Source organism: Rhododendron vialii, chromosome 5a (genome assembly GCF_030253575.1).
Source record: "Rhododendron vialii isolate Sample 1 chromosome 5a, ASM3025357v1".
NCBI classification, from domain to species: domain Eukaryota; kingdom Viridiplantae; phylum Streptophyta; class Magnoliopsida; order Ericales; family Ericaceae; genus Rhododendron; species Rhododendron vialii.
The window spans coordinates 39,481,916-39,502,870 of NC_080561.1; the positions used below are offsets into that span (position 1 = coordinate 39,481,916).

The following is a 20,955-nucleotide window of genomic DNA, read 5'->3' on the forward strand; positions in this document are numbered from 1 at the left end:
AAGCTACAATGATTGGGTGGGAGCAGCACTAGCTCTATTACAAAATAGAACACTGTCGATCTATTACAAAACAGGTAAATTCCTGTAATTGTTGTGTCTGTGTGGTGCACAAAGCTTTTTAGCGCCCACCTAGTAAGATAATGGGCTTGATGTACATCCTTGGGCTCTACGTTGGTAATCCTGCAAAAAAGAGAGATTAGAGATTGCATGGCCAAGAGTGCGCAACAAAAATATTTCAAAAAAGTGACATAGAACGGCATAGTTTTAAAGTCCAAGGACTTAGTTAATGTCATTGTCTGGGTAATTAATAATTATTGACCATAGTATAAGGTACCAATGGTCACTTTCAATTTTGATGCCTATCGCTTTGACATACTGTTAGGCAATGAACAAATTTTTCTCATTCAATTTCGGAAAAAATGTTCCAAATCACATACTTTCTGAAGCCACTTTCAATGAATTAAGTCTTGAGAAAGTTCAGATTTTATAAGAAATTTTTTTCTAAACATGACATAAAAAATTTAGCTTATTTATTTTTTAGAAACAAAAAAATTCATATAAGCATAACTATTTACAATATCAACATCCCAAATATAATGCTACAATGATTTTGTCGGAGCAGCACTAGCTCTATTAACAAATAGATCACTATAGCTCTATTATAAAACTGGTTAATTCTTGTAACTACTGTGTCTGTATAGTGCACAAAGCTTGTTAGTGCCCGCCTACTAAGATAATGGGCTTGATGTACATCCTTGTGCTCTACTTTTGTAATCCTACAAAAAAGAGAGATTCGAGATCGCATGGACAAGAGTGCGCAACAAAAATATTTTAGAAAAGAGACATAGAACGGGATAGTGTTAAAGTCCAAAGACTTGGTTAATGTCATTGTCTGGGTATTAATAATTATTGACCATAGTATAAGGTACCAATGGTCACTTTCAATTTTGATGCCTACCGCTTTGACATACAGTAAGGCAATGAACAACTTTTTGACAATCGAATTCGGGAAAAAAATTCCAAATCACACACTTTTCGAAGCCACTTTCAATGAATTTAGTCTCGAGAAAGATCAAATTTGGGAAGTGAATTTTTTCTAAACATGAAATAAAAAATTTAGCTTATTTATTTTTGAGAAACATAAAAAAATTCAAATAAGCATAATAGTTTACAGTTTAAACAACCCAAAATATAAAGCTACAATGATTTGGTCAGAGCAGCACTTTCTCAATTACAAACTAGAACACTATAGCTCTATTACAAAATAGGTTAATTCCTGTAACTGCTATGTCTGTGTGGTGCACAAAGCTTGTTAGTGCACGCCTAGTAAGATAATGGGCTTGATGTGCGTCCTTGTGCGCTAACTTGGTAATACAGCAAAAAATAGAGATTCGAGATCGCATGTCCAAGAGTGCGTACCAAAAATATTTCAGAAAAGTGATATAAAACGAGATAGTGTTAAAGTCGAAGGACTTAATTAATGTCATGGTCTGGGTAATTAATAATACTGACCATAGTTTAAGGTACCAATGGTCACTTTCAGTTTTGATGCCTACCACTTTAACATACTATAAGGAAATGAACAACTTTTTGCGATTTGATTCCGGGCAAAAATTCCAAATCACACATTTTTCGAAGCCACTTTCAATAAATTAAGTGTCGAGAAAGTTCAAATTTGTAAAAAGAATTTTTTGTAAACATGAAATAAAAAATTTAGCTTTTTTATTTTTGCGGAAAAAAAATTCATATAAGCATAACTGTTTACAATATAAAAAACGTAAAATATAAAGCTACAATGATTGGGTCGGAGCAGCACTAGCTCTATTGCAAAATAAAACACTATAGCTCTATTACAAAACAAGTAAATTCTTGTAACTGCTGTGTCTTTGTGGTGCACAAAGTATTTTAGCGCCCGCCTAATAAGATAATGGGCTTGATGTACATCCTTGAGCTCTACGTTGGTAATCCTGCAAAAAAGAGAGATTAGAGATTGCATGGCCAAGAGTGCGCAACAAAAATATTTCAGAAAAGTGACATAGAATGGCATAGTGTTAAAGTCTAAGGACTTATTTAATGTCATTGTCTGGGTAATTAATAATTATTGACCATAGTATAAGGTACCAATGGTCATTTTCAATTTTGATGCCTACCGCTTTGACATACTGTTAGGCAATCAACAACTTTTTGTCATTCGATTTCAGAAAAAAAGTTCCCAATCACACAATTTTCGAAGCCACTTTCAATGAATTCAGTCTTGAGAAAGTTCAAAATTTAAAAGAATATTTTTTCTAAACATGATATAAAAAATTTAGATTATTTATTTTTTAGAAACAAAAAAAAATTCATAAAAGCATAACCGTTTACTATATAAATAACCCAAATATAATGCTACAATGATTAGGTCGGAGCATGATAAGCACCCGAGAATGTAATGTAGGGTGCGCTAGTGTTTAGTTTTAGTTTAATTTAAGTACTAATTAGTTATTGTTAACGTTGTTTGCTTGTAGAGTATTCTAGTTTTGTTTTGCAGGTGAATCGCCAAACAAGGGAGTTTTCGAGGCTTAAGGCATGTCATGGCCTGAAAGAAACCCGATTGCCCGAGCAGAAGTAGAATTGCTCAGGCAGAAGCAGAATTGCTCAGGCAGAGCCAAGGCAGAAGTTATCCAGCCAAGGCAAAAGCGACCCGACGTCCATTGCAAGGCTAAGGCAGAGCAGAGTCGCCAAGGCAAGACCAAGCAAGATCAATCAGGCAAGGAAGGCCATAACGCTGAAGATAACCATCTCGGCATCGATGGGTTGTATGGTGTTACATCGATGCCGAGCCCCTTAGTGGTCCAGTCCCTTAACCATCTCGGCATCGATGGGATGTATTGTGTTACATCGATGCCGAAGTCCATAGCAGAGCATACTAAGGCCGTTGCCATTGATGCCGAGGGACTTAGGAGCGAATCTTCAGAGCATCTCGCGGTATATTTTAGGCGCGGACCTTCGGAGTATAAAAGCTTATGTCATTTTTGTTAAAAAAAAAAGGGGAGATAGATTCCAAGTAGTACATTTTCTAGATCTAGATTAGTTTTCATTGCAATTCAAATTGTTCTTGAGTATTCTTCATTTTCAGTTTTAAATACTTTAATTTCTGCCTTTAGTTGTTAGTTTTTGATATTGTTGCTTTAATTAAAGTTGTTTATTTTCTCCCGATCTATCTTAATCTCTAATTTTCTTCTAGTCTTGTTATTTCATTATGTCAAGTAGATTTTTGCTTGCTCTTATCTCTCTAGATATGGGTGAGTAGTTTCAAGGGTTAGGTCATGGGGTGATTAGCACCTCATGGCCCGGGCGAAAATTGCATTTTGCACTCAATAAAGCTTTAACCTTTGATTTGAAAATTGATGTGGGGTTCGGGTTTGTTTGTCAAATCACCGAGGTGTTAACCTCTTTGATCATGTGTAGGTGGGAGCATCGCCTACCCACCACACATGATGCTTAGAGGTCTGTCGCTAGAGGTATTTGCCAAATGAATTCTAGAGCTAGCTTGGTTCTCAAATCATTTTATCTTTCGATTTGAGAACTTTAATCAAGTATCTTAAATTGTGTAATTGGGTGAAGAGTGTGATTTAGCTTGAGTCTTGAGTGTTAATAATTCCTAGACCTAGCCTATCTTTTCTCTAGTTAATTCGTTTTTAATTTAGCCTTTTATTTCCACCGTTTAAAGTAAAACCAAGTTGGCTGTCTAAAAGCCGAAAGCCCTTACTTGCATCTACAAATCCGACCAAGCCATATAATTATTCCCTTGGGTACGATCCTGGATTTTCGGTTTATTATGCTTCAACCGACGTGTTAAGCCCTACGCTTGGGGTATTATTCCACATTATCTTGGAGAACGAAGAATTTTTGGCGCCGTTGCCAGGGATTTCTTATTATGGCTTTCTTGGAGGTTCGACAAACCACTGTAAGTATCCCGCTTTCGTTTAGTATTAGCAGTTTAGTAGTTTATGTGTTAGTAATTCGTATTTAGTTTGGTGGATACCTCTAACCTAGTTCATCTAAATTTGAGGTGTAACGAAGCCAGGCTAAATATGGAATTTGTTTCTTAGTTAGTTTAGCGTAATTAATTTAGTTAGTTAGCTTAAATTTGATTGTATTGCTTAGCCGAGGTGGTGGCATAACCCCTCGCATATTCTGTTTGCTGAGTTGAGGTGGCAGGATGGCCCCTTCTGTCTGGTAGTTTGTTGGTAGTTAGTTAGTATTTTTGCATGTGTATGCGTGTTTACCGAAGCCCAATTACAAATCGGCTTCATCGTTCTTCTTCACCACTAAGAATCCGTAGCATTGCCAGGGCGTATCCTGCCCACTCTCCGCCTCGCAAATTAAATTGCAATCGCAAAGGCCCAATGGCCGAAGAAGTTCCAGTTTGTACTCTACGTGATTATCTGTATCCAGAACGGGCTCCTCAAGTATCTCCTATCGTTATTCCGACTCCGACCGCTGGGAATACATTTGAATTCAAGGCTGAGTATCTTCGAATAATTCCAGAATTTCGGGGGCGAGAATTGGAGGATCCTTATTTGCATATCCGGGAGTTCGAGAATATTCTACACTCTTTTGTTACAGTACCGGGGCAACTTGACCAAGCTCGTCTGAAATTGTTCCCATTCACTCTCAAAGACAAGGCAAAACAATGGTTTAATTCTTTGAAGCCACAATCTTTGCTTAACTGGGGAGAAGTTCAGGCTGCTTTCACCACTAAGTTCTTTCCAGTAAGCAGGACAAAGTTACTTATTGATCAGATTCAATGTTTCAAGCAAAGGGATGGAGAGACTTACCACAAGTATTGAGAGCGATACAAGGACTTGCTTATGTCGGTTCCTCATCACAACCTTCCGTTGTATCTCAGAGTCAACTATTTCTACACAGGGTGTTCTCAAGAGAGTAAACAACTTCTGCATACTATGGGTGGAGGTGATTTTATGAGAAAGACACCGGAGGATGCTTGGGATTACTATAAGTCACTAGCTGAGAAGACCCAGTCTTGGCAGTTTGCAGATCCAGGAGATAAAGCGATGTTTAATCAGGTCCTACAGGTTCAGGAAAATTCTCTATCGCGGAGCACATAGCTTTTGAAACCCAATTGGAAGAAATAGCCCGAAAACTCGACAAGTTGGAATTAAAGAGTGCTCAATCTCAAGAAGTGAAAGCAGTGCGCCAAGTGGAGGAAGTTTGTGTTATTTGTGAGATTGTAGGCCATTCTACCGAAGCGTGCCCCAACATTCCTGCTCTTAAAAACGTGATTAATGGAATTGCTCCAGAAGAAGTACAAGCCGTGCAACGTTTTGACCCTTATTCTCAATCTTATAATCCAAGGACAAGGCAACACCCAGCTTTCCGTTGGAATCAACCTGTTGAGGGGAGTTCTTCTCAAGCTCCACCGCAAGCTCCTCAATTACCTTGGAAGCAACCTCAGAATGCATTCCGTTTCCCTCAAGCTCAAGGTCCGCCTGGTTTTGCTCCCTCTGCTCCATTCCCACATGCGAACCAATTTCAGCAACCACCTGCCCAGTTCCACCAACCACCACCAAAGCGTTCTTGGGAAGATCAATTCAGTGCTCTCTTGTAAGGTCAAACAACTATCAATGAGCAACAAACTCAAATGATGAATGATATCAGAAATCAATTGGGCAAGTTGACAACTACGGTGGGTTTGTTACAACAAGAGAATGGGAAGTTTCCTACTCAACCTCAACCTAATCCGCAACTGAATTCTAATCCGACTTCTCAAGGTTTTCACTTTGCTAGCTCTTCGGTGACTTTCCCCGAGCAAGCAAAGGTTATTATTTCTCTTCGAAGTGGCAAGACGGTGGATAATCAAGTGGTGATGCCTCCGGAACCATCTTATTTGCCTCCTCCTATCGAACGTGCAATTCCAATCCTTGGGGAATCTCCCAAGGAAGCAAGTAAGGAGACTCTTGAAGAAGAAGGAAAGGATAAAGGTAAGAGCAAGGAAAGTGTACCAGAACCTCAAGTGATTCCAACACCGGCACCATTTCCCAACCGTTTGAGGGCTTTGGCGAAACCAAATTTGAATGCGGAGTTGCATGAGTTATTCAATCAAGTGAAGATTAACATTCCTCTTATGGATGCAATTAAGCAAATTCCATCATATGCCAAGTTTCTTAAGGATTTGTGTACTCGGAAGCGCAAGCTTAAGGTTCAAAAGAAGATATTCCTTACTGAGCAAGTGAGTTCTATCATTCAAACGAATATCGCGCCTAAGTACAAGGATCCGGGGAGCCCTACTATCGCGGTCACCATTGGAGGAAAGCGTATCGAACAAGCTTTGCTCGATCTTGGTGCAAGTGTTAATCTACTTCCATACTCTGTATATCAGGAACTTGGTTTGGGATAGATGAAACCTACTCGTGTCACACTCCAATTAGCCGATCGAAGTGTTCGTACAGCAAGGGGAGTAGTGGAAGATGTTCTAGTGCAAGTTGATCAGTTTGTCTATCCGGTGGATTTTGTGATTCTTGATACAAATCCGACCGACTCTTCTGCTGCTTCTACTCCAGTGATTCTTGGAAGACCCTTTCTAGCCACAGCGGATGCAGTTATCAACTATCGAAATGGACTTCTCAATATGACCTTTGGTAACATGAAGATGGAGGTCAATGTTTTTAATGTGGGTAGTCAAATGGGAGATGACGAGAACGTTAATGAAGTGAGCCTTATTGATACTCTTATGGAAGAACATGTGGACGAATTGCTCTATAGTGATCCTTTGGAAGTTGCTCTTACAGCCGAAGAGGCTGAATTTCTCGAATCTTCTGACGTCAGTTATTTGTATTCCTTGCTCAAAGACGAGGATGAAGGTTGTGCTATTAACGCTTGGACCCCAAAATTTGAAGAGTTTGAAGAACTACCTTCGATAGAGAAGAAGGTTCTTCCCTCTCTTGTGGATCCCTCTCTATATGATGATCCAGGGGGGAAGCGCCTCACCGCTAAAGTTGTCTCTTTCGATCTCCCGTATCTTGATTCTTCCCCGGAGGACTTAGTCCTTACTCACGAGATGAACATGCTTGAAACGTTGGACATCTACTATGAAGATTCGTTGGAAAAACCTCTCACCGCTAAGGAAATGAATGCCGAAGTGGATTACTTGTATTCGTTATTGGCTAAACAGGATGCTTATGGACCAATCTTTGAAGAGTTAGAGCCCATGGAAGCTACAACTGTCCCTTCGAGTTCTTCGTGCCTTGATCCTCTCACTACTAAAGAAATGGATGGCGAGGTAGATTTCTCACACTCTTTGTTAGAAAAGCAAGATGCATGTAAGCCTATTCTTGAAAAGTTACCAATCATAGAACCAATTGATTTTCTTGGTGTTGACAATTTTCTTGTGGTTTATCATCCTTATATTGTAGATTTGGTCAACAAATTAAAATTTGATTTTGTTTGGGCTATGCACTTGGTGGAACTTAAGTTTTTAAAACAAATTCGGCAATTGCTTTACTCAAAGTACCTTATCTTGTGGCATGGTCGAGTTCAATTTTTGGCAAAGTGTGTAGCTTGGAGTGCTCTGTTTCTTCTAATAGTTATTAATGGCATGCTAAATGTTCGTAGTTCTCATGTGGCTGAACACTCTTTTTTCTTTCTCTCTCTTATGTTTCTCTCTCAACGGTCTAGTATAGCCACCCATTTCTTACCCCACTGGTAAAGGATGGGAAGAAAAGTATGACTCGTATGATCGCGTGAAGATCGGGTGGTGCATTTAATTCTGTTTTGCATATTTTTATTTTCTTTTCAGTGTTTCTTGTGTTTTCCTTGTTTTCTGTCTTTTAATTTTCTTTTGGTTTGAAGCCAGATAACACAGACCGGTGTTTCTAATGTCATTTGTTTTGTGGAAAGTCGTTCTCTTAAGTCTTCTACAGGGTTTATTTGTTACCACACCAGCCTTGGTGGATTGGGCCTAAAGCCGGAGTGAGTGAGGCGTTCATGAGCCCTAAGCATGGGTGCGGCTAAGCGCCACGGTTGTTATTCTGATAAAGCTTTGGATATAGCCCTGTGTGACTAGCTGTGGTTCCGAGTTGGTAGAACCGAAGGAGTAAACCCTGGAAGCATCTAATCTGGCTGGAGCAAAAACATTGACATAAAATCCTCCAACTTGGTCGAGGTATTTAGGGGTTGACATTCCCCTTGGACGGTACATTCACGCACTCTTCCTCTCTTCGCTCTTGTTCTTCGTGCTATGAGGGCATAACATCGCTTTAAGTTGGGGGGAGGGGTTAGCTTATGTGCTATTTGTTTGATTTTGCGAAAATTTGAAAAATTCAAAAAACAATAGAAATTGAAAAACCAAAAAATTGAGAAAATTGAAAATTTTCAAAAATAAATAAAGCTTTTTACTTGCAGTCCTTCCTTTTATCATAGTTTTTGTTCTTTTTCATGACTTGTTGCATGCTCAATAATTGTTAGTTGGCAAGAGTTCGTAGCAGTCCTAAGAAATTTTGTGCTTCTCAATTTGCATGCTTAGTTGACAATTGAACAGTTTTAGGTGTTGAGTTAAGTTTTTGAGCAAGTTTTGGCCCATATCCTCATCTTTCAATAAAAATGCTTGTAGTTAGGAGAATAATCGCATGTCCATCTCTAATTGTGTTTGAATGTCGATTTTCAATCATTTTGGAATCCAAAGCGCACTTAGGAAAAGATACAAGGCATTCTTTGCATGATTATACCACATATGTGTCGCCTAGTCCTATTTTGCATCCTGGTCCTCTTTCCCGTTCTTTGTTTTAACCTAGGCAACCGAATGTTTGGAGGGTTGTGTGAAAGTGATTTTTAATGATACAAGGAGATTTGGGGTGGTGTGAATGTGATAAAAGTGATTGGAATGCAAAAAGGCAAAGAATTGATACATGATTCCCTATCTTTCCTCTCTCACTACAAAAGCAAAAGCCCCAAATTTTCATCTCCCTCTCCAAAAGCCCCAAAATTGGCTTTCCAATATCTCTCTCACTACAAATTTCACCTCAAATGACCCTATTCCTCAAAGAAAGGAGATCAAAGAAATGTTATGAAAGAGCAAAAGTGAATTCGAAAGAGGGTTGAATACTTTGATAAGAGAATTGGTTGACTTACGGGCTAGCATACATTCTAGATGAGAAAGAATCCGATGGAAATGGGGAGCTCGAGGCACAATATCATGAGAAGCCGGATGAGGATGGCGACTATGTGTGATGGAGTCGGTGGTAGTAATTTGAGTTTGACTTTTCTAGTAGTTTTCTTTATTTCTTCTTCGTAGCTTTGTTTGGTACTTAGCCGGCGTGTAATCATATCTTGGGTAGTTTAGGGTCGGTAGTGGCCAAGTGTCACACCCCAAAATGGAAAGTGACCGGCCATGAACCACAAGACTGAAACTCGTAGAACATGCAGCCTAAAAATAAATTTGATTAAAACCCAAGGCATTAAACTAATAAACGGTAAATCATTTTTTTTTAATTAAGAACAACTCCAACAAAATTAAGTTCAACAAAAAGTATGGGGCACAACCATCCCATGAACCAACCAGTACCCAGTAATCCAACAATAATAAAAAGGAGTCGTTATCTGACAATTGTTTCGAATGCGGAAGCGATTTATTAAAATAAAACTAAGATGAGACACCCTAAGGAGGCCAAACAAAAGAATCCCCGAGATGCCACTAGAGTCCTTGCCTAACTCCCCAACTTGCCTGAAAGAAAAATTGGAATAAATCCGTCAGCTGACGAGCTCAGTGAATAGCAAGTATGTATAATAAATAAAGTTGAAAGCGGGGATTAAAATATTTACCATTAAATCATAATTTGGCATATGAGGTGTCCAGCAGAATAATAAATTAATCAATAAAGCCTTTAACCAATGAACATTCTTAGTGGTGATCACAATAATAACTCCATCAACAATGGAGAACCACAATCAAACAGTACCATGGCCAAAATAAATCTCATCAAAATTGGATCCAATATCGAACTTAGAGTCACCAGGATTGGCAGCCCATGGTACTTTCCCTAAGACGATCCGGCGAAAGAAAGCCGTTGAGCATTAGGGTCACCGGCCTAACACGGTCTTTTCCCCAATGGCCAGGGTCACCAACACGAGAAGGAATAAGTTCCCTAGACTTCCGAAATAAATGTTCCCATTAATATCCACCAAGTTCTCACCAAAAAGAATATTAACAATTGATCTCAGAAAATTCATCGCATGCCAATTTATAGAACAATTTATAAACAGTTTTGAGTCTCCGAATAACATTCATATAAATTTCTAAAGGAAATACTTTTAAGGGACACAAGGGTCTTTCGAAAATACGTAACATACTTAACTACTCACCTGGGTCCAAAGCTAATGCAAACGAACAACGCGAAACGAATCTAACCTGAGCAAAGAATCATGTAGCACTATTATCACTAACTATATCAATATAATATACTCTGTAGCAACATGGAACTCTCTAAGAAAAAAAAAGAAAAAATAATAATAATAAAATATTCTTCTAACCTAGGACTAAGCCAACTTAACTTCAATTACAAAAACCCATCTTTGTTATTCTGAGTCTCAACTTCCATGTCCACAACCCACGACAGTCTACCATGTGCCAAACTCTCCTGTTCCTTAATCCCAAAATTACTCCAATTACACCACAACAAACCCTTGTTCAACTCTTAGATTTTATTGGCAGTATATAGCCACCACAACCCCATATACATATTGATCATTGATCACCTTCACGCTTCACCACGCACACACACACCGCACAAACGACCAATAAACCCAAATCAATCTTTTACTCCACACCCACGTTCGGTAAAAAGAATGGAAGAAGGAACAAGAATAAGAGATCAAGATCACTTACCCGATTAATCACCAAATCGCCAAACTTTTTTGACTGCAGTCTCTCTCTCTTTCTTTCTCACCCAAAGTTCTTTTAACTTCTTATCTCAGACGTTTTCTCCAAATAAAAACCCTATACCGTGAAAACATCTCCTAACTTTCTAAAATTACCCACTACTCCCTATATTATAGTTAATTCGACTAAGATAGAACGTAGCACAATTAATAAAATTACCATTCGGTACCACTTATTTATCCAAAATCAATCTCATACCCCAAATATAATAATCGCGACTTCAATATTCATAGCGCGCACAAATTAATTAGTTGGGACCCAATCATAACACTAATTAATAACGGCAATATAACTAATTAAATAAATGAAAAATGCTAGGCCGTAACACCAAGGGTAGATGAACCATGCTAGCGTATGGCCACTACACTTTTTGTAGTTTCTTTTCTTTTGTATCCAAGGTCATTACAAGCTAATGAAGTCCTTAGTTGATCCTTAGCGCGCAAGAATTTCTTTGTGATTGACTGTCTGATATTTGCATAATTAGTTGCATGGCATGCTTTCCTTTCATTATCCAAAGTCATCTTATAGTTGTTAAATTCTGTTGAATAAAGTGCTTTCGCTGTTGCCTGTTTATAAAACACTTCTTCGTGGATATGGTTTAGTCTGAATTCTCAGTTTTTGTGTCCCGTATCCTCCCCTTGTTCGAGGACACAAATCTTTTTAGCTTGCTCTTAACTAGCATAATACTTAGCCTGTTTAGTTGGATACCAAAATTGTGAATTGTAGAAATGAAATAAAAAGTCGGATTGATTGAACTCTTATTAGTTTACAATGTTGAGCATGTTCTAAGTAATGATAGCGGAATGAATTGCAAGGTTGCTAGTTTTCAAATTTCTTCGTATTTTATTTGCTAGGGACTAGCAAACCTCAAGTTGGGGGGTGTGATAAGCACCCGGGAATGTAATGTAGGGTGCGCTAGTGTTTAGTTTTAGTTTAATTTAAGTACTAATTAGTTATTGTTAACGTTGTTTTCTTGTAGAGTGTTCTAGTTCTGTTTTGCAGGTGAATCGCCAAACAAGGGAGTTTTCGAGGCTTAAGGCATGTCATGGCCTGAAAGAAACCCGATTGCCCGAGCAGAAGTAGAATTGCTCAGGAGAGCCAAGGCAGAAGTTATCCAGCCAAGGCAAAAGCGATCCAACGTCCATTGCAAGGCTAAGGCAGAGCAGAGTCGCCAAGGCAAGACCAAGCAAGATCAATCAGGCAAGGAAGGCCATAACGCTGAAGATAACCATCTCGGCATCGATGGGTTGTATGGTGTTACATCGATGCCGAGCCCCTTAGTGGTCCAGTCCCTTAACCATCTCGGCATCGATGGGATGTTTTGTGTTACATCGATGCTGAAGTCCATAGCAAAGCATACTAAGGCCGTTGCCATCGATGCCGAGGGACTTAGGAGCGAATCTTCAGAGCATCTCGCGGTATATTCCAAGCGCGGACCTTCGGAGTATAAAAGCTTATGTCATTTTTGTAAAAAAAAAAGGGGAGATAGATTCAAGTAGTACATTTTCTAGATCTTGATTAGTTTTCATTGCAATTCAAATTGTTCTTGAGTATTCTTCATTTTCAGTTTTAAATACTTTAATTTCTGCCTTTAGTTGTTAGTTTTTGATATTGTTGCTTTAATTAAAGTTGTTTATTTTCTCCCGATCTATCTTAATCTCTAATTTTCTTCTAGTCTTGTTATTTCATTATGTCAAGTAGATTTTTGCTTGCTCTTATCTCTCTAGATATGGGTGAGTAGTTTCAAGGGTTAGGTCATGGGGTGATTAGCACCTCTTGGCTCGGGCGAAAATTGCATTTTGCACCCAATAAAGCTTTAACCTTTGATTTGAAAATTGATGTGGGGTTCGGGTTTGTTTGTCAAATCACCGAGGTGTTAACCTCTTTGATCATGTGTAGGTGGGAGCATCGCCTACCCACCACACATGATGCTTAGAGGTCTGTCACTAGAGGTATTTGCCAAATGAATTCTAGAGCTAGCTTGGTTCTCAAATCATTTTATCTTTCGATTTGAGAACTTTAATCAAGTATCTTAAATTGTGTAATTGGGTGAAGAGTGTGATTTAGCTTGAGTCTTGAGTGTTAATAATTCCTAGACCTAGCCTATCTTTTCTCTAGTTAATTCGTTTTTAATTTAGCCTTTTATTTCCACCGTTTAAAGTAAAACTAAGTTGGCTGTCTAAAAGCCGAAAGCCCTTACTTGCATCTACAAATCCAACCAAGCCATATAATTATTCCCTTGGGTACGATCCCGGATTTTCGGTTTATTATGCTTCAACCGACGTGTTAAGCCCTACGCTTGGGGTATTATTCCACATTATCTTGGAGAACGAAGCAAAGCAACACTAGCTCTATTACAAAATAGATCACTATAGCTCTATTATAAAACATGTTAATTCTTGTAACTGTTGTGTCTGTATAGTGCACAAAACTTGTTAGCGCCCGCCTAGTAAAATAATGGGCTTGATGTACATCCTTGTGCTCTACCTTGGTAATCCTGCCAAAAAGAGAGATTCGAGATCGCATGGACAAGAGTGCGCAACAAAAATATTTCAGAAAAGACACATAGAACGGGATAGTGTTAAAGTCCATAAAATTAGTTAATGTCATTGTCTGGGTATTAATAATTATTGACCATAGTATAAGGTACCAATGGTTACTTTCAATTTTGATGCCTACCGCTTTGACATACAGTAAGGCAATGAACAACTTTTTGACAATCAAATTTGGGGAAAAAATTCCAAATCACACACTTTTTGAAGCCACTTTCAATGAATTAAGTCTCGAGAAAGATCAAATTTGGGAAGTGAATTTTTTCTAAACATGAAATAAAAAATTTAGCTTATTTAATTTTGAGAAACATAAAAAAATTCAAATAAGCATAATAGTTTACAGTTTAAACAACCCAAAATATAAAATGCTACAATGATTTGGTCAGAGCAGCACTTTCTCAATTACAAACTAGAACACTATAGCTCTATTACAAAATAGGTTAATTCCTGTAACTGCTGTGTCTGTGTGGTGCACAAAGCTTGTTAGTGCACGCCTATTAAGATAATGGGCTTGATGTGCGTCCTTGTGCGCTAACTTGGTAATACTGCAAAAAATAGAGATTCGAGATCGCATGGCCAAGAGTGCGCAACAAAAATATTTCAAAAAAGTGACATAGAACGAGATAGTGTTAAAGTCCAAGGACTTAATTAATGTCATTGTCTGGGTAATTAATAATACTGACCATAGTTTAAGGTACCAATGGTCACTTTCAGTTTTGATGCCTACCACTTTAACATATTGTAAGGCAATGAACAACTTTTTGTCATTCGATTCCGGGGCAAAAAATTCCAAATCACACATTTTTCGAAGCCACTTTCGATGAATTAAGAGTCGAGAAAGTTCAAATTTGTGACAAGAATTTTTTGTAAACATGAAATAAAAAATTTAGCTCACATATTTCTGAGGAAAAAAAATTCATATAAGCATAACAGTTTAAAATATAAAAAACCTAAAATATAAAGCTACAATGATTGGGTCGGAGCAGAACTAGCTCTATTACAAAATAGAACACTATCGCTCTATTACAAAACAGGTAAATTCCTGTAACTGCTGTGTCTGTGTGGTGCACAAAGCTTTTTAGCGCCCGCCTAGTAAGATAATGTGCTTGATGTACATCCTTGTGCTCTACGTTGGTAATCCTGCAAAAAAGAGAGATTAGAGATCGCATGGCCAAGAGTGCGCAACAAAAATATTTCAAAAAAGTGACAAAACGGCATAGTGTTAAAGTCCAAGGACTTAGTTAATGTCATTGTCTGGGTAATTAATAATTATTGACCATAGTATTAGGTACCAATGGTCACTTTCAATTTTGATGCCTACCGCTTTGACATACTGTTAGGCAATGAACAACTTTTTCTCCTTCGATTTCGGAAAAAAAGTTCCAAATCACACACTTTTTCTCATTCTTTCCCAAATTAAGAATAACTGTTTCAGAGATGAGATGAGGGGAACAAGGGTTGTTTATTGCTGGCAACTAGGCTTCTCTCTCTCTCTCTCTCTCTCTCTCTCTCTCTCTCTCTCTCTCTCTCTCTCTCTCTCTCTCTCTCTCTCTCTCTCTCTCTCCAATGCATCTTCATACAATCCCATGGCAATGAGGGGAAATATTGTAACTTATTGTATTCTTCTATTAACGGAGCCGTATATATTGGTTAGTGATTTGGTTAGAATAATCCTACCCAAAATCCAGATATTGGACAGGAGGGATAAACACCCAAAATGAAATTTTTGTTGTTTCATGTTACCTTCTTTATGACTCAAAACTTCATTTATCAGTTTCCAACGTCAATTTTAGCAATACTACTATTTATCAGTCTCGAATGTCTGTCTATTGATTTCTCCAAATTCAAAATCTCAAAACCCACGCCCTAGCTTTGTAGGACCTGTACCTCGTATTTTTTTATGGTAACTGGGTGGACCGTTCCGGTTATTAAAGAAACCAATCAATGTCCGTGCTTGTTTTCGCGCATCTAGACTAATCTTGAGGTCAAGCCTTTATTTATTTATTTGAGCATGCCCTTCACAATTCCTTATTTTATTTATTTTTTTGGTTGGGTTTATTTGAGATGTTAAACAACGAATTAAACACTTACGTGAAGGTGTGAGCATGTGTGACGCTAGCATTAATACTCTTCGGACAAAGTTACAGAAACGCAATTTTTGGAAGAAAAAAAGAGAAGAAAAAGAAACACCAAACAAGGCAGCGTCTTTTCGTACTGTGGGGGTGTTAGGATACCTCCTTATTACATTTTGCATTTTCAGACTTTGACTCTTTGGTTGGCAAATGCAGAATTCATTTCATCATAATACATTTTGAAAAATTGAAAGATAGAGACAACCGAGAAGCAGCTGCAGAGTAGTTTTTTTAATTCTCATTTAGCATTCTCAAAGCATCTACAAACCAAAATAACTAATACTTCACTCCTTTTTCTTCATTATTTAGATGATTGGTTGGTCATAACTTTTTACAAAAAGGCAACATAAGTAAACAGAGAACAAATCGTGAACTATTTTTCCACATTGTATAATACTTAAAGACTATTACAGATTCATAATTGTTCCACCAATATCGTTCAAATAGACACATAATTTTATTTTGATTGTAGTATAATCCAAAAATTTTAATCGACAGTCGAATCCAGAATGTATAATTTAAGCAAAAAAAGTTATATACACAACATTCAACCCATACAAGTGTGGAACCCGGTTCCCAACACTCTCACGTAGGTGTGGAACCCACATGTGGGCCTCACCCTTAGTTACATAATCTTTCAAAATGTCATGTGCTTCCACTCTTAATCCACGCATTGCACTCGCGCACTCAATTCTCGTTCTCATGGATATGATTAGTATTGTAGTTGAATGTTGTGCACGCTAGCATTAATACTCTTCCGTTCAATGGTGGTACCATGTGTCATTGTCACATAATGTCACAGACTACTAACAAGCTCCAAATGAAGCCTGTGGGAATCACCCAGCAGGTAATGCGGGCAAGGGCAGAACTAGATTTTGTTTCGGGTGCCAAGCCCGAGTCCTTTCCACTCCCCCTCACTTCCTCTTTTAATGGCTGCTCATCATAGTGCATTAAACACCCAAAATTTAGATCAGTCCTGCTATTGTCAGCCCCCTGGGCTAACAATAAGTACACTAGAAGACAAGGAAAACACATATTTCTATGTACTTTTTACACTCTTTGATACACATTCACACACTTATTATTGTCAGCCCATTAAGCTGATTTTAGAATTTTCCAATTTAGATTGTTTCATGTTATCTTAGTTTTTATGCCTCGAAACTTCAGTTGTCAGTTTCCTACATTGGTTTTAGTATACTAAGTCTCCAAAAGTGGATTTCCGACAAAGGTTGTAAGCAATAAGAATTTTATCAATGTACCTAAAAAAGATAAACCGGTGGCGAAACATCAATGAAGTGTTGAGTTTGGCAAAATGCTACTTAGACGAAACATAGAGTCAAGTTATACAGTGATGTGTAGAGAGTGGACTCGTGAAAAACATTTCAATTGGGATGCACTTGTCTTATCAGTGATGTATTCTTGTATCCTTTCAATCCCTATGTAACACTTTTGAGAGCAATAGATTTAAGTATTTGCTGATAAAATGAAAATACTCAAGATGCAATTGGCGCGGAAGGCAGATTTTTACCTGTCAAACTAAGGAAAACGATCAAGAAGATAAACCAAGTGTAACATCATGAAGAAAAGAAAGACTAAAAAAATTTAAAGTGAAGAAATGGTGAACTGTTAGTGGAAGACGATACAAAAAAATGGTGATCTAAACCTCTCTTTACTTGATCCCAAGAGCAGAGGAACTTGTGAATGAGGAAAAACAATGAAGTGAAGAAGACAAACAAAGTGTCGCTTAACCAGAGGCAAAAGAAACAAAGTACGAAAAAACAATGGACCAAAATCGGTTTGGGATCGTTCGGTTCGGTCAATTTCTTTCGTCCTGCGTTAAGATTAAAATAGACGGTTGAGATTCAGATGGACGGCTGAAATTTGTTGGTTTCTTTTAGGGTTTGAGATGGGCTTTGATTGATCAGTCCAAATCGGTATGGTTTTAAAATATATTAGTTCGGTTCGGTCCGGTCCAGAGAAAAAAAGGGGATAAGTTGTAATTTTGCCTTGAAAAATAATTGTAGACTTGAAGTCGTTCCATAAGCAGCAGAAGCTATGGCGTGTAGCAAATCCGCCGCGGCAAGGACGACGTTCCATCTACCGATTGAGATAACGACTGATATCCTATCGAGATTGCCAGTGAAATTCCTCTTGCGATTCAAATCCGTATGCAAAAACTGGTACGCTCTCATTGAAACCCCTGATCTTATCGCCAAGCATCTTCGAACCCATTCCGCTCTCAATTCCGCCTCTCTCCTACTAACCACTTACAATCGCGAAACCCGAAACTTTGCCATGTCTTTGCTTTCCGACGATGGGTTCAGTGGCCCAATCGATTTCCCATTTTTAACTGGCTCGTATTGTCCTTATTTCAAATGGGACCCGACTAGGATTGCGGGTATCTGTAATGGCCTGGTTTGCATTTACATATCTCGCTTTGGATATCCCTTGATTATATGCAATCCCTCCACCAGAAAGTTTAGGGAAATTCCGAGGAATTGGTTGGAGGAGAATGGTTCTAAGGGCTGTATATCTGTTGAGCGGGTTATTTTTGGGTTTGGCTTCCATACCAGTGCTAATGATTACAAGTTGATTAGGATTGCGGTTTATTATCGTCGTCCTGTTCGTCAATACCAAGTCCGGGCTGATCTGTATGCGATGAGCACCGATACGTGGACAGAAATTGATGTTGATAAGCTTTCGTTGTTCTTTGGGGCGGGGGATGAACGGGGGTATAATGCCTACAGGCATTTCGGTGGATCTTGTGCTTCAGCAGTCCTGAACGGGGTTTTTTATTGGCCGGCAGATGAAGTTCGAACTCATCAAATGATCGTTATGTCCTTCGACATGGGTGATGAGGTGTTTAGACAAATACGAACACCGCCGTGTTTTAGTAAGAAATGGGATGGAACTAACTTCCAATTTACGGAATGGAAGGACAAACTTGCTTTGGTAATTAGTTATTCTCGTGACCAATGCCTTGATGTGTGGGTGTTGAATGAAGACCAGAGTTCTTGGACTAACCAAATTAAAGTTGGATCTGTTCCAAGGGTTTCCAGGAATATGGGAACTGGGGAAGTTGGTAAAATTAGAGTGGTGGGATGTGCAAAAAATGGTCAATTGTTGGTGACTAACCATAAGGTATCTGGTGAATTTTTTTTGAAAGGCAAGGTATCTAGTGATTTAAAGCTCTTTTTGTATGATCCAAAGACCGGGGAAACTATGGATCATTATTTTGGTCAGGTTCCATATCCATCTTTTATTAATCTATATGACAGGACCCTATTTCCAGTCATGCAACCCAATGAAAGGAAGCATTGAATTCGTCGAAGTGACTCATGCGAGTTGCTGTTTTTAATGTTTTCAATGTTCACGCTTATTTTGGTTTTCCTATTTTAACTATGCGTCAAAGTTGTCTCTTTTGAATGTTCAATATATGTTCGACTGCTATATTTTGGATCCTTTTTTTTTGTGCTGCTTACATATATTTTGGATCTTATATTTCATCATTCAAGCTAGTATCATTGTTGATCCTAATGTATCATTAGATGAACCTAATATTTGACCATTCTTCGCTTTAGTTTGTCATCCTGTAACTTCTATGTTTTAGTTCTGTGTTGATGCTAGAGAAATACTCGTGCCCAATATATAGGAAATAGCTATTAACGTGGTTGAATTGTGTGCGCTATTTTAGTTGTTTTTCATTGTTACGCTCAGTGAGATGCTCGGGCCAAATGATTTCTCTTCGATGTTTGCCACTTCATGTTGTATATGAACTATTAATGTTGAAAAATTAGTAATTTGATCACCCAGGGGTATGACAATCCCCCCCAGTACACAACTTGCTTGGTATGTAGAAATATTATACGGTAAACTCTGAAAGCCTTTTAAGCAGCTTTCAGATTTCAACCAGTTTCACTCTTCTCTCTCTTCTTCTTTCTTATTCTGCTAGAGTTGAGCCCTTCTTATTTTCCATTCATAGAGTTGAGCCCTTATTTTGGGAGAAGGAAAAAAATAAGGTTGATGAGGATAGGTGCGAAGATTTATTAAGCTATTAGCTAATGGCTGGAAAGCGAAACTTGGGGAACAATGCAAACACTTAAAATTGAGATAAATATGTTCAGAAACATACGTGTAATGTAAACTCAAGGAAGGAGCAATTGGTGTGGAGGCTGACCAGAGACCGGGGAGGACTATAACCGTCAAACTAGGGAAAAGATCAGTATGATAAACCAACTGTGGCATTAAAAAGGAAAGTATTAGGGGCCTGTAAGTCTTGTGAAGTGGCTCAATTGGGGTGATTGGCATGTTCCATGTATGGGTTACTTTTGCCGTAGCTTGGAAGATGATGCCCAATCGAGTTGACTTTCTCATTATGTTTCTTTTAATTTGTCAAAGACACCACCTCCCATGGGTGATCCATGTTATGTAGCCGTGTTTTGAATATCTGAGCTTAGAAAGTAGGAAATAACCCAAGAATGTAGTGGATATCTAAGCGAAACAGAAAGGCTAGTACTGTTGACAAAGGATAATCATTTGATAGACGACAGTTCAGCCGCGAGCCCAAGGCCGAACTCTTGTTGTAAAATGCTAAGGTGTTGTTTTTCTGTGGTTTGGATAGAGTATAGGTGGTGTAGCTGCAACCCATATAGCATACCATTGGAGACTCTAATAACTAGGCATTGGTTGTATATCTATTTTTCGTGTCATGGTCCGTTGTCTTTTAGGTATTGGTAGTTGGTTGTATTGTGCCGAAGAACTGTTTTATAGTTTTACCTGGATTTCCCTGTCTTCCACTTCACACCCCAAGTCGCACTGTTATTGAAGAGAGAAAAACGTTTTTCCAACTTATTAATCTGAGGGGAAAGGTTTTCCTTCTGGTTCAGCCTCTATCACCCACGATTTTTGGAACACCGGCATAAGCTATGTCATTTTTACTAGTTGTGGCAGTTGTGCTATGAACAAGCAGATTGCAAACTAAAGAAGCAAGAACTATGCCTTAAAACACAGGTTGCCCTAAGACCAGCAATGCTATAAAGGATGATGGAGTGAGCCCTAGAGCTAAAGCGATATTATCATTGGCGGTCATCCATCATCCTTCTAGTCACTAGGGTTGAATACACAACTGACTGTCCGGTTGACCAATATTACCCTCGCCTTGTCTTCCTTTGTATGAGTTACAACATTCTTTCCCAAATTAAGAATAACTGTTTCAGAGATGAGATGAGGGGAACAAGGGTTGTTTATTGCTGGCAACTAGGCCTCTCTCTCTCTCTCTCTCCAATGCATCTTCATACGATCCCATGGGAGGGGAAATATTTTAACTTATTGT

General features: G+C 38.4%; 2 protein-coding genes across 2 annotated transcripts in view; both read left to right on the top strand.

The window, feature by feature from the left end:
* Positions 1-20,955, top strand: part of LOC131327438 (putative F-box protein At2g16220) — a 79,753-nt gene that overhangs the window by 51,033 nt on the left and 7,765 nt on the right. The gene's annotated exons all lie outside the window — the stretch shown is intronic.
* LOC131327435 (F-box protein At3g07870-like) lies at positions 17,622-19,160 on the top strand. The gene has a single exon (XM_058360596.1). It carries the CDS (start codon positions 17,679-17,681, stop codon positions 18,942-18,944), a length of 1,266 nt encoding a protein of 421 aa, XP_058216579.1. The 5' UTR covers positions 17,622-17,678; the 3' UTR covers positions 18,945-19,160.